Source organism: Ranitomeya variabilis, chromosome 8 (genome assembly GCF_051348905.1).
Source record: "Ranitomeya variabilis isolate aRanVar5 chromosome 8, aRanVar5.hap1, whole genome shotgun sequence".
Classification (NCBI taxonomy): Eukaryota; Metazoa; Chordata; class Amphibia; order Anura; family Dendrobatidae; genus Ranitomeya; species Ranitomeya variabilis.
The window spans coordinates 760,936-776,109 of NC_135239.1; the positions used below are offsets into that span (position 1 = coordinate 760,936).

Below are 15,174 nucleotides of genomic sequence, written 5' to 3' on the forward strand. Positions count from 1 at the left end.
CATTTTTCCTTGTTAAAAACCATTCTGTTAGTTGCTGCCCACTGATCCAGTTTATTTATATATTTTTGAATCCTCTCGCTTCTCTAGTATTAGGTATCCCTCCTAGCTTTGTGTCATCAGCAAATTTAATCAGTGTATCCTCAATTGCTTCATCTAAATCATTGATAAAGATGTTGAACAATACAGGGCCCAGGACAGATCCCTGTGGTACCCCACTTGAGACATTCTTCCAACTGGATATGCAGCCATTTACGACCACTCTTTAGGTCCGATCACTAAGCCAGTTATGAATCCACCTAAGAGTTGCCTTGTCCATTCCATACTTAGTCATTTTTTTTCAATGAGGATGGTGTGAGATACTTTGTCAAATGCTTTGCTGAAGTCAAGATATACTATAGCTATAGCATTTCCCTGATCCACCCAGTCTGTGATCCTGTCATAGAAGGAAATTAAGTTAGTGTGACATGACTTATTAGTTACAAACCCATGCTGACTCTGGTTAATCACTTCATTCTTATCCAGGTACTTACATACATGTTTAATAATTTGTTCAAAGATCTTTCCTGGTGTAGACGTCAGACTCACTGGCCTATAGTTCCCAGGGTCCACCTTCTTCCCCTTTTTGAAGATAGGAACAACATTTACTCTTCTCCAGTCTTCTGGGACTTCTCCTGTTCTCCAAGAATTTTCAAAGATTATGGAGAGTGGTTCAAAAATGTATTCTGCTATCTCCTTCAGTACTCTGGGGTGTAATTCATCTAAATCTGGATACTTGAATTCATTTATGTTAGCTAAGTGTTTCCTCGCCATCTTTCTGTTTATATATATCCTGGATTCTTGTATTCCTTTAATAGGACAGTGAAGATCAGTTGATGTTACAATTCCTCTAAGAGAAAACAGATGCAAACTGGGAATTTAAAAGTTCGGCCTTCTCAACATCATTTCTTACCATTTCATTATTTTCATCCTGTAAAAATCTTATAGCATCTTTGACTTTTCTTTTACTTTTGACATATCCCCCAAATCCCTTTTTACGTCTCTTGCAAGCCTTAATTCATGGTCAGCTTTAGTTAATCTGATTCTTGCCCTGCAGGTTCTGCAGACAGCATTATATACTTCTTTAGATATGCCTCCCTCTTTCCATTTGATAAACATTTCTTTCTTCCTTTTTAGCATGTGTTTAAGTTCTGTATTCATCCATCCTGGTTTCCTTAAATGCTTCGTATTCTTCCCTCTTTTTGGAATTGTTAACAATTGTGCTTTGAGAATTTCATTTTTCAAGATTTCCCATCCTTCCCGGACATTTTTGTCCTAAGGAGTCCCTTAAAATTTGCCTTTCTGAAATCTAACCTTGAAGTCTGAGTCATCACAGGTCTTCCTCCTCTAGTTATTCAAAATTCTAAAATAGCATGGTCGCTACCTCCTAGGGTTTCAGCCATTCTTACCTCCTCAACCATTTCGTCCCTGTTTATAAGGATTAGATCCAAGGTAGCAGATCCCCTTGTTTACTCTCCTACCTTTTGGAAGATAAAGTTGTCAGCAAGAGAGGATAAAAATTTGTTTGACCTGTTAGTTCTGCCTGAGATTCCCAATAAATGTCTGGATTGTTGAAATCTCCCATGACCACTGTGTCATATTTTTTGGAGAACTTGGCCATCCATATCTTCAGCTTGCACAGGTGGCCTGTAGTAAATGCCTACACTGGTGTCCTTTCCATTGTTCTCTCCTTGTATTCTTACCCAGTTTCCACAGAACTCCCAGTCTCTGAAGCTTGGATCTCTGTGCAGATATATGCTTTTCTAACATACAATGCGACACCTTATCCTCGTTTATGAAGTCTGTTTCTGGCAAGTAAGTTGTATCCTTCTAGCCTTGTACTCCAGTCATGTGTATCGTCCCACCAAGTTTCAGCGATTCCAATGACATATTTCTTCCCCTGTGTTAGAATTGGAACTACTCTTTGTTGCCCATGCTTTGTGCATTCGTATAGAAACATTTCAGTTTGTGATTGGTTTCTCTTCCTCCAATATTTTTATTATTTAGACTTTTTGTCTTTTTTCTTCCTTTCCACTTCTAATAGCAGAGTTCTCAATAGTATTGTCATGTGTATGGCTTTTTCTGACCTTTTGCTTCCCTTCCCACATTGTTCTAGTTTAAAGCTCTCCCGATGAGTGTAGCCAGGCGACTTCCAAATACATGTTTTCCAATCTTCGTAAGGTGCACCCATCTCTAGCAAGCAGTCCATCGTATAGCTTGGGCTGATAAATGGCAAATGAGCTTTAATGGGGATAAATGCACTTGGGTAGAAGTAATAAGATGTATAACTATGTGCTTAATTCTAAAACTCTGGGCAAAACCGTCAATGAAAAAGACCTGGGTGGATGACAAACTCATTCAGTGGCCAGTGTCAGGCAGCTGCTACAAAGGCAAATAAAATAATGGGATGTATTAAAAGAGGCATAGATGCTCATGAGGAGAACATGATTTTACCTCTATACAAGTCACTAGTGCGACTACACTTAGAATACTGTGCACAGTTCTGGTCTCCGGTGTATAAGAAAGACATAGCTGAACTGGAGCGGGTGCAGAGAAGAGCAACCAAGGTTATTAGAGGACTGGGGGGTCTGCAATACCAAGATAGGTTATTACACTTGGGGCTATTTAGTTTGGAAATACGAAGACTAAGGGGTGATCTTATGTTAATGTATAAATATATGAGGGGACAGTACAAAGACCTTTCTGATGATCTTTTTAATCATAGACCTGAGACAGGGACAAGGGGGCATCCTCTACGTCTGGAGGAAAGAAGGTTTAAGCATAATAACAGACGCGGATTCTTTACTGTAAGAGCAGTGAGACTATGGAACTCTCTGCCGTATGATGTTGTAATGAGTGATTCATTACTTACATTTAAGAGGGGACTGGATGCCTTTCTGGAAAAGTATAATGTTACAGGGTATATACACTAGATTCCTTGATAAGGCGTTGATCCAGGGAACTAGTCTGATTGCCGTATGTGGGGTCGGGAAGGAATTTTTTTCCCCATGGTGGAGCTTACTCTTACCACATGGTTTTTTTTTGCCTTCCTCTGGATCCACATGTTAGGGCATGTTAGGTTAGGCTATGGGTTGAACTAGATGGACTTACAGTCTTCCTTCAACCTTAATAACCATGTTACTATGTATAGGCAATTCACTCCGTGATCCAGAAATCCAAATCCTTGCTGACGGCACGATCGACGTAGCCAGTTGTTCACCTGCAGAATCTTGTTCCACCTCCTTGTTCCATGGCCACCCACTGGGAGGATGGAAGAGAAGACCACCTGCGCTCCCAGTTCTTTCGCTTTCTTACCTAAGTTTTCAAATTCACTCCAGATGGTTTCCGGGTCTTTTCTTACGGTGTCATATGTCCCCACATGTATTAGCAGGAATGGGTGGTGGTCTGTAGGTCTGAAGAGTCCTGATATCCTGTCAGACATCTTTAATTTTTGCACCTGGGAGACAGCACATTTCTCTTGAGGTTATATCCGGCCAGCATATAGCGGCCTCTGTTCCTCTCAACAAGGAATCCTCCATGACAACTCTCCGTTTCTTCTTCACAACATTTCTCTTTCTCCATTCAGGAGGACTCTGAGGGCGTACAAGGTTGTTCTTTGTGGGTAAAGTCTCATCTTGATGTATTTCTTCATCGTTCTACTGCTGTTTGGGGTCTATGAACTCGTAATCACCTGGAGAATCATAACGGCAGGGCAGTTTTAGCATTTAGTGAACCTAGCTAAAAAGCCAAGCAAAAAACAAGTGTGGGATTGCACTTTTTTTCAATTTCACCGCACTTGGAATTTTTTTTCCCCGCTTTCTAGTACACGACATGTTAAAACCAATGATGTCGTTCAAAAGTACAACTCATCCCGCAAAAACTAAGCCCTCACATGACCATATTAATGGAAAAATAAGAAAAGTTATGGCTCTGGGATGGAGGGGAGCGAAAAATGAAAACGCAAAACTGAAAATAAGGTCAGGTCATGAAGGGGTTAATGTAAATGTGTGTTCTCTTAATTAATTTAGACTATTTTTATCAATTAACGAGTTCTTGGCTTCTCGTGCAAACAATGGTGGCCTGTGTGCGCAGAGCACTCTCAGATATTTCACCACTTGTAGTTTACATAAGCCATTAAACAAGCAGAAGCCGGGGATTTTTACCCATTGCTGGTCTTATAGCGCCGCCAGTTGGGCAGAATGACTTTGCACGATTTTTTTTTACCTGACTAGAACTTAAGGCCCCGTCACACACAGCGACGCTGCAGCGATCCAGACAACGATGCCGATCGCTGCAGCGTCGCTGTTTGGTCGCTGGAGAGCTGTCACACAGACCGCTCTCCAGGGACCAACGATGCCGAGGTCCCCAGGTAACCAGGGTAAACATCGGGTTGCTAAGCGCAGGGCCGCGCTTAGTAACCCGATGTTTACCCTGGTTACCAGTGTAAAATAACAAACAGTACATACTTACATTCGCGTCCCCTTCCTGCACTGACTGAGCGCCGGCCCTAACAGCAGAGCGGTGATGTCACCGCTGTGCTGTACTGTCACCGCTGTGCTGTACTTTCACTTTACGGCCGGCAGTCAGTCAGTGCGGGAAGCAGACGGCAAGGGACCTGACGGACACCGGAATGTGAGTATGTACTGTTTGGGTTTTTTTACATTTACGATGGTAACCAGGGTAAACATCGGGTTACTAAGCGCGACCCTGCGCTTAGTAACCCGATGTTTACCCTGGTTACCAGTGAAGACATCGCTGGATCGGTGTCACACACACCGATTCAGCGATGTCAGCGGGACCTCAACGACCAAAAAAAGGTCCAGGCCATTCCGACACGACCAACACGATCTCACAGCAGGGGCCTGGTCGCTGGTACGTGTCACACATAGCGAGATCGCTACTGAGGTCGCTGTTGCGTCACAAAACTTGTGACTCAGCAGCGATCTCACTATGTGAGACGGGGCCTTTATGCACAGTAGGGTGAGTGAAGTGTCTGATCAATAGAGACATGTTTATTTATCTCTCTCGGTGAGTTGAAGGGTACAATTCTAAATGTTGTCATATGATGAGCAACAGTGTTCCCACCTTTCGTGTGGAGGTAGTCCAGGGCTGTGGCGATGTCGCGGACCACCATACTGGCTTCTTTCTCATTAAAGTGCTTCTTCCTCTGGATATGAGACAGGATGGAACCTGCAGGAAAAGGCAAAGTATCTCACATAATGGTCATCCTCCCGCTATGCCCCAAAACGCCGGAGGCACCAATGTGCAGAAGCACAAGGGTACGGGCACCACGGCGGTCGTGACGACCAGGGGATGCTGGATAATAGGGAGGTTCCCGGAGCCCCTAATCACAAAGCAGAATGGGGTAAAATACCGCCCCGCAACTTCTCAAACACCAGATAGAAGCGAGCGTCGTCCTCACAAAACTCAATCAGCTCCAAGATGTTCCTGCAATATAAAACCAAAAGTGAGGGCCACACAGGGGCTTCCTAGGAGCAGTGCCCAGCACGCCTACACAGATATCTTACTTGTTGCCTTGACACTGGTACAAAGTTTCAACCTCTCGGAAGACGCGTCCTCGGCTGTGCCCGGCTTTCTTCTCCACAATCTGCAGAGGGAAGGGAAGGTTACAGGCCTCCCCCATAGAGGACAATTAATGTGCCTGGAGGAAGGACAGCAATACAGAAGGGTAACATCACCTTGACGGCATAATCCTTCCCGCTCTGGAGGCTGACGCAGCCCTGCACCTTGGCGTAGGCGCCTTCTCCGAGCACATCATCTGTCAGTCTGTACAAGTCTATGAACACAAAAAGGAGAAAACATCACACAACACATGGGCTGACGTCATACACCTCCGGCCAGACGCCAAAGCAATGGGAAAGATACAGAGACCCATCGAGAACCATGAAACTATCACAAGACTCAAAAACATTCGCATTAAAGGAAAAAGGTCCCGAGAAGAAAGTCCAGGGTTATACTAGTCAGCCTCATAGATCACACATACTGGAACATTCAGCGCTCCGGTGCTCTCGCTCTATGTCAGTGACCACTGGATAGAACACTGCGCATACAGGCGTCCACTGCACTTGTAGTTCATCCTGAGGAAGGCGGAAGACTTGGAAACACGCTGATAATGAACGGCACCGTGTTGTATCTTAGCTTTGATTGGTCATCAGCAGCGCACTTTACCCCTCTTTATCCTTCCCAATTGTCCTCCAGCCTCTACCCACAAGTCTGCAGCACCAATCAGCGAGCGCCTCCTCTCACCCTACTGTCCATCACCAGAACAACCTACTGAGCTGCCGCGTCTTCCGCCTCCTCTGCAAAAAACATCAAGACGTCCAAATTCCCCAGTGCACGGACATCCACTGTCCACGTATGTGACCACAGGACCAACAGCGAGGAGGCTCCAAGGCCAAGTACTCGACAAAAACGCATAAATCCGACCCCTGAACACCAGCAACATGTACTGAGGGGGCAAGTTACTGACCGACATCACAGACCGCGCGGCCCAGAAAAGAGGTCTGCAGGCCAGCTCTGAGCACATAATGTGTGTACACAGTGACAGCACCAGCAGAATAGTGAGTGCAGCTCTGGAGTATACTACAGGATGTATGTACACAGTGACTGCACCAGCAGAATAGTGAGTGCAGCTCTGGGGTATAATACAGGATGTAACTCAGGATCAGTAATGTAATGTATGTACACAGTGACTGCACCAGCAGAATAGTGAGTGCAGCTCTGGAGTATAATACAGGATGTAACTCAGGATCAGTAATGTAATGTATGTACACAGTGACTGCACCAGCAGAATAGTGAGTGCAGCTCTGGAGTATAATACAGGATGTAACTCAGGATCAGTAATGTAATGTATGTACACAGTGACTGCACCATCAGAATAGTGAGTGCAGCTCTGGAGTATAATACAGGATATAACTCAGGATCAGTAATGTAATGTATGTACACAGTGACTGCACCAGCAGAATAGTGAGTGCAGCTCTGGGGTATAACACAGGAGGTAACTCAGGATCAGTAATGTATGTACACAGTGACTGCACCAGCAGAATAGTGAGTGCAGCTCTGGAGTATAATACAGGATGTAACTCAGGATCAGTAATGTAATGTATGTACACAGTGACTGCACCAGCAGAATAGTGAGTGCAGCTCTGGGGTATAATACAGGATGTAACTCAGGATCAGTAATGTAATGTATGTACACAGTGACTGCACCAGCAGAATAGTGAGTGCAGCTCTGGGGTATAATACAGGATATAACTCAGGATCAGTAATGTATGTACACAGTGACTGCACCAGCAGAATAGTGAGTGCAGCTCTGGAGTATAATACAGGATGTAACTCAGGATCAGTAATGTAATGTATGTACACAGTGACTGCACCATCAGAATAGTGAGTGCAGCTCTGGAGTATAATACAGGATATAACTCAGGATCAGTAATGTAATGTATGTACACAGTGACTGCACCAGCAGAATAGTGAGTGCAGCTCTGGGGTATAACACAGGAGGTAACTCAGGATCAGTAATGTATGTACACAGTGACTGCACCAGCAGAATAGTGAGTGCAGCTCTGGAGTATAATACAGGATGTAACTCAGGATCAGTAATGTAATGTATGTACACAGTGACTGCACCAGCAGAATAGTGAGTGCAGCTCTGGAGTATAATACATGATGTAACTCAGGATCAGTAATGTAATGTATGTACACAGTGACTGCACCAGCAGAATAGTGAGTGCAGCTCTGGAGTATAATACAGGATGTAACTCAGGATCAGTAATGTAATGTATGTACACAGAGACTGTACCAGCAGAATAGTGAGTGCAGCTCTGGGGTATAATACAGGAGGTAACTCAGGGTCAATAATGTATGTACACAGTGACTGCACCAGCAGAATAGTGAGTGCAGCTCTGGAGTATAATTGTTATGATCCTAGTGGCTGAGGATCACAAAACGGACTAGCTAAGTTTATGAACATAGACACGAGCTCTAGGGAGGTGGTAACTGGACTGACCGCAAACCTGATCCTAACCAACACACTAAAGGAAGCCGGTGAACGTGCCTAAAATCCTGGACGTCTCGACGCAGCCTGAGAAACTATCTACTCCTGGAGGGAAAGTAAGACCTCACTTGCCTCAAGAGAAATCACCCCAAAGATATAGGAAGCCCCCAACAAATAATAACGGTGAGGTAAGGGGAAAACACAAACGTAGAAATGAAAACAGATTAAGCAAATGAGGCCCGCTAATACTAGATAGCAGAAGACAGATAGGGAACTGTGCGGTCAGTAAAAAACCCTATGCAAAATATCCACGCTGAGAATACAAGAACCCCCACACCAACTAACGGTGTGAGGGGAGAAACTCAGCCCCCTAGAGCTACCAGCAAGCAAGGAAATCACATATTAGCAAGCTGGACAAGAAACATAAATAAACCAAGAAACATATGACCACTGATGGTCAAAAAATGAACCAAGCAAAACTTAGCTTCTCTTGAAGAGACTGATAACGAAGGACTGCAGGAGAGCTCCAAAATAGCACTGAAGACATTGACAGCAGGCAACAACTGAGAGTCCAGGTGAACTAAATAGGAAACCAGCTAAGAGATAACGAGACAGCTGATCCAGCCTCAGACCTGCAGAATGACACAAAGAACCACCAGAGGGAGCCCAAAGATAGCACTCACACAGTACCAGTTGTGACCACAAGAGGGAGCCCAAAAACAGAGTTCACAACATATAATACAGGATGTAACTCAGGATCAGTAATGTAATGTATGTACACAGTGACTGCACCAGCAGAATAGTGAGTGCAGCTCTGGAGTATAATACAGGATGTAACTCAGGATCAGTAATGTAATGTATGTACACAGTGACTGCAGCAGCAGAATAGTGTGCGCAGCTCTGGAGTATAATACAGGATGTAGCTCAGGATCAGTAATGCAATGTATGTACACAGTGACTGCACCAGCAGATGTGTGAGTGCAGCTCTGGAGTATAATACAGGATGTAGCTCAGGATCAGTAATGTAATGTATGTACACAGTGACTGCACCAGCAGAATAGTGAGTGCAGCTCTGGAGTATAATACAGGATGTAACTCAGGATCAGTAATGTATGTACACAGTGACTGCACCAGCAGGATAGTGAGTGCAGCTCTGGAGTATAATACAGGAGGTAACTCAGGATCAGTAATGTAATGTATGTACACAGTGACTGCACCAGCAGAATAGTGAGTGCAGCTCTGGAGTATAATACAGGATGTAACTCAGGATCAGTAATGTAATGTATGTACACAGTGACTGCAGCAGCAGAATAGTGTGCGCAGCTCTGGAGTATAATACAGGATGTAGCTCAGGATCAGTAATGCAATGTATGTACACAGTGACTGCACCAGCAGATGTGTGAGTGCAGCTCTGGAGTATAATACAGGATGTAGCTCAGGATCAGTAATGTAATGTATGTACACAGTGACTGCACCAGCAGAATAGTGAGTGCAGCTCTGGAGTATAATACAGGATGTAACTCAGGATCAGTAATGTATGTACACAGTGACTGCACCAGCAGGATAGTGAGTGCAGCTCTGGAGTATAATACAGGATGTATCTCAGGATCAGTAATGTAATGTATGTACACAGTGACTGCACCAGCAGAATAGTGAGTGCAGCTCTGGAGTATAATACAGGATGTAACTCAGGATCAGTAATGTAATGTATGTACACAGTGACTGCACCAGCAGAATAGTGAGTGCAGCTCTGGAGTATAATGCAGGATGTAATTCAGGATCAGTAATGTAATGTATGTACACAGTGACTGCACCAGCAGAATAGTGAGCGCAGCTCTGGAGTATAATACAGGATATAACTCAGGATCAGTAATGTAATGTATGCACAGTGACTGCACCAGCAGAATAGTGAGTGCAGCTCTGGAGTATAATACAGGATGTAACTCAGGATCAGTAATGTAATGTATGTACACAGTGACTGCACCAGCAGAATAGTGAGTGCAGCTCTGGGGTATAATACAGGAGGTAACTCAGGATCAGTAATGTAATGTATGTACACAGTGACTGCACCAGGAGAATAGTGAGTGCAGCTCTGGGGTATAATACAGGATGTAACTCAGGATCAGTAATGTAATGTATGTACACAGTGACTGCACCAGCAGAATAGTGAGTGCAGCTCTGGAGTATAATACAGGATGTAACTCAGGATCAGTAATGTGTAATGTATGTACACAGTGACTGCACCAGCAGAATAGTGAGTGCAGCTCTGGAGTATAATACATGATGTAACTCAGGATCAGTAATGTAATGTATGTACACAGTGACTGCACCAGCACAACAGGGCGCGCAGCTCCGGGGGTATAATACAGGATGTAACTCAGGATCAGTAATGTAATGTATGTACACAGTGACTGCACCAGCAGAATAGTGAGTGCAGCTCTGGAGTATAATACAGGAGGTAACTCAGGATCAGTAATGTAATGTATGTACACAGTGACTGCACCAGCAGAATAGTGAGTGCAGCTCTGGGGTATAATACAGGAGGTAACTCAGGATCAGTAATGTAATGTATGTACACAGTGACTGCACCAGCAGAATAGTGAGTGCAGCTCTGGAGTATAATACATGATGTAACTCAGGATCAGTAATGTAATGTATGTACACAGTGACTGCACCAGCACAACAGGGCGCGCAGCTCCGGGGGTATAATACAGGATGTAACTCAGGATCAGTAATGTAATGTATGTACACAGTGACTGCACCAGCAGAATAGAGAGTGCAGCTCTGGAGTATAATACAGGATATAACTCAGGATCAGTAATGTAATGTATGTACACAGTGACTGCACCAGCAGAATAGTGAGTGCAGCTCTGGAGTATAATACAGGATGTAACTCAGGATCAGTAATGTATGTACACAGTGACTGCACCAGCAGGATAGTGAGTGCAGCTCTGGAGTATAATACAGGATATAACTCAGGATCAGTAATGTAATGTATGCACAGTGACTGCACCAGCAGAATAGTGAGCGCAGCTCTGGAGTATAATAAAGGATGTAACTCAGGATCAGTAATGTAATGTATGTACACAGTGACTGCACCAGCAGAATAGTGAGTGCAGCTCTGGAGTATAATGCAGGATGTAATTCAGGATCAGTAATGTAATGTATGTACACAGTGACTGCACCAGCAGAATAGTGAGCGCAGCTCTGGAGTATAATACAGGATGTAACTCAGGATCAGTAATGTAATGTATGTACACAGTGACTGCACCAGCAGAATAGAGAGTGCAGCTCTGGAGTATAATACAGGATATAACTCAGGATCAGTAATGTAATGTATGTACACAGTGACTGCACCAGCAGAATAGTGAGAGCAGCTCTGGAGTATAATACAGGATGTAACTCAGGATCAGTAATGTAATGTATGTACACAGTGACTGCACCAGCAGAATAGTGAGCGCAGCTCTGGAGTATAATACAGGATATAACTCAGGATCAGTAATGTAATGTATGTACACAGTGACTGCACCAGCAGAATAGTGAGTGCAGCTCTGGAGTATAATACAGGATGTAACTCAGGATCAGTAATGTATGTACACAGTGACTGCACCAGCAGAATAGTGAGTGCAGCTCTGGAGTATAATACAGGATATAACTCAGGATCAGTAATGTAATGTATGTACACAGTGACTGCACCAGCAGAATAGTGAGCGCAGCTCTGGAGTATAATACAGGATATAACTCAGGATCAGTAATGTAATGTATGCACAGTGACTGCACCAGCAGAATAGTGAGTGCAGCTCTGGGGTATAATACAGGATGTAACTCAGGATCAGTAATGTAATGTATGTACACAGTGACTGCACCAGCAGAATAGTGAGTGCAGCTCTGGGGTATAATACAGGAGGTAACTCAGGATCAGTAATGTAATGTATGTACACAGTGACTGCACCAGCAGAATAGTGAGTGCAGCTCTGGGGTATAATACAGGATGTAACTCAGGATCAGTAATGTAATGTATGTACACAGTGACTGCACCAGCAGAATAGTGAGTGCAGCTCTGGAGTATAATACAGGATATAACTCAGGATCAGTAATGTATGTACACAGTGACTGCACCAGCAGAATAGTGAGTGCAGCTCTGGAGTATAATACAGGATATAACTCAGGATCAGTAATGTAATGTATGTACACAGTGACTGCACCAGCAGAATAGTGAGCGCAGCTCTGGAGTATAATACAGGATATAACTCAGGATCAGTAATGTAATGTATGCACAGTGACTGCACCAGCAGAATAGTGAGTGCAGCTCTGGGGTATAATACAGGATGTAACTCAGGATCAGTAATGTAATGTATGTACACAGTGACTGCACCAGCAGAATAGTGAGTGCAGCTCTGGGGTATAATACAGGAGGTAACTCAGGATCAGTAATGTAATGTATGTACACAGTGACTGCACCAGCAGAATAGTGAGTGCAGCTCTGGGGTATTATACAAGGGGTGGGGAGAGAGGCCAGACCCCGGGTGCCCATACGGGGGATGGGGAGAGAGGTCGGACCCCGGGTGCCCATACGGGGGATGGGGAGAGAGGTCGGACCCCGGGTGCCCATACGGGGGATGGGGAGAGAGGCCGGACCCCCTTGTGTGACGCAGGGTCTCGCACAGCCCCTAGTGACAGACCTGGGAACGTCCCGCTGAAGCTCGATGCCACTCGCACGCGTTTCTTCTTCTTCCTCCTCTTCCCGGTATCGTCTATCGGGATACTCCGACTGCTGAGCATCTCTGCAGGAAGAGATCAGAAGAGGAAGAATGGCAGAAAACAAAGCCCCCAATACATCAGGAGACACGTGATCCCACAGACAGACCCCTACATCAGTGGTCAGTAACCATGGCGACACAATGCTCTGCATAGGCGCCCAGTACACAGGACGATCCATGCTTGTGATAGAGGAGTCAGGCTCTTTAGATGACAGGGAGCCGCTCACGCCATCCTCTGCTCTCTGGTATCAGCACTGCTCCCCCTGACGCGGAGGATGTGAGGCGGCCCCCGGCACTCTGCCCTCCCGTGCTCTCCGCTCACCTGCCGGCATCCCCTCCCTCTGAGCAGATCAGATGTGAACAGAAACAGCAGCTCATCCGGGAACCTAGACCCGAACACTGCCCCTCCCACCACAGTGCTCTTCACTCATTGGTTACGTCTAGCATTTTCCTGCCCACTTCAGTCATTGGTCAGCCATCCCAGTGCTGTGATTGGCTCCTCTATTGCCCGTCCCCTCAGATGATTGGTCGCGCTCCGATCTCATCTATTGGTTCACGCTCTTATGTTAATATTGCAGGGAGAGCGAGGCTTGGAGCGCAGCCCGGAAGTGTCGCTGCTGATGTAAGTGTGCGCCAACCTGCTGCTGTGTTTCCCACTGGTTGGAAGATGGCGGGAAAGCTACAAAATGGCGTCCACTGCTACATCAGATTGATTTAAGGAGGATTATCATTTAGGCCGGCGTCACACTGGCGAGTTTTACGGACGTAAGAGCGCAGAAACTACGTCCGTAAAACTCGCATAACATACGGCACAATTATTCTCAATGGGGCTGCTCCTATTAGCCGTATATTACGGTTCAGTATTATACGGCTTTCTACGGCCGTACAAAATCGCAGCATGCTGCGTTTGTCACCGTATTGCGCAAAAAAATCGCCAATGAAAGTCTATGGGGGCGAGAAAAATACGGATTCCACACGGACCAGCAGTGTGACTTGCGAGAAATACGCAGCGGTGTTAGTGAAAAGTCGGTAATTCAATTGCCGGCTTTTCATTTCTCCTGCACAAACCCGACAGGATATGAGACATGATTACATACAGTAAACCATCTCATATCCCCCTTTTTTTTGCATATTCCACACTACTAATGTTAGTAGTGTGTATGTGCAAAATTTCAGCGCTGTAGCTGCTAAAATAAAGGGTTAAATGGCGGAAAAAATTGGCGTGGGCTCCCGCGCAATTTTCTCCGCCAGAGCGGTAAAGCCAGTGACTGAGGGCAGATATTAATAGCCAGGAGAGGGTCCATGGTTATTGGCCCCCCCGTGGCTAAAAACATCTGCCCCCAGCCACCCCAGAAAAGGCACATCTGGAAGATGCGCCTATTCTGGCACTTGGCCACTCTCTTCCCACTCCCTGTAGCGGTGGGATATGGGGTAATGAAGGGTTAATGCCACCTTGCTATTGGAAGGTGACATTAAGCCAGATTAATAATGGAGAGGCGTCAATTATGACACCTATCCATTATTAATCCAATTGTATGAAAGGGTTAAAAAACACACACACATGATTTAAAAGGATTTTAATGAAATAAACACAGCGGTTGTAATAATTTATTGTTCTCTCAAATCCATTTGCAGTCCCTCGCTTGGCAACATAATAAACGCACAAGATACATACCTTCTGATGCACTGTCAGGTCCAACGATGTAATCCATCTGAAGGGGTTAACTAATATTACAAGCAGGAGCCCTGCTATAATGCAGCTGTGCTCCGTGCTTGTAATTCCCCTGCGAATGAATGAAATGTGGGTCATTGACCTACATTTCATTCATTCGCGGTGATGCGCCCCCTGGTGGATGTCCTCATATGACCTGGAGCGTGGGAAAAAGTTCCCAGGCTGCAGTTCATGAGAACATCCACCAGAGGGCGCCTCACCGCGAATGAATGAAATGTAGGTCAATGACCCACATTTCATTCATTCGCAGGGGAATTACAAGCACGGAGCACAGCTGCATTATAGCAGGGCTCCTGCTTGTAATATTAGTTAACCCCTTCAGATGGATTACATCGTTGGACCTGACAGTGCATCAGAAGGTATGTATCTTGTGCGTTTATTATTTTGCCAAGCGAGGGACTGCAAATGGATTTGAGAGAACAATAAATTATTAAAACAACCGCTGTGTTTATTTCATTAAAATACTTTTTAATCATGTGTGTGTGTGTTTTTTAACCCTTTCCAACAATTGGATTAATAATGGAGAGGTGTCATAATTGACGCCTCTCCATTATTAATCTGGCTTAATGTCACCTTCCAATAGCAAGGTGGCATTAACCCTTCATTACCCCATATCCCACCGCTACAGG

General features: G+C 44.9%; 1 protein-coding gene across 3 annotated transcripts in view; it reads right to left on the reverse strand.

Annotated features, from left to right (window-relative positions):
* Positions 1-15,174, reverse strand: part of MKNK1 (MAPK interacting serine/threonine kinase 1) — a 155,206-nt gene that overhangs the window by 24,067 nt on the left and 115,965 nt on the right. The window contains exons 1-6 of one of the 3 annotated variants that reach the window (XM_077275880.1): positions 13,136-13,400; positions 12,736-12,837; positions 5,736-5,833; positions 5,565-5,644; positions 5,411-5,484; positions 5,122-5,226 (exon numbers count right to left, since the gene is read on the reverse strand). In XM_077275880.1, the coding sequence (XP_077131995.1) occupies positions 5,122-5,226; positions 5,411-5,484; positions 5,565-5,644; positions 5,736-5,833; positions 12,736-12,837; positions 13,136-13,145 (469 nt within the window). In that variant the 5' untranslated portion in view covers positions 13,146-13,400. The other 2 variants (XM_077275881.1, XM_077275879.1) reach the window with 2 other exon arrangements.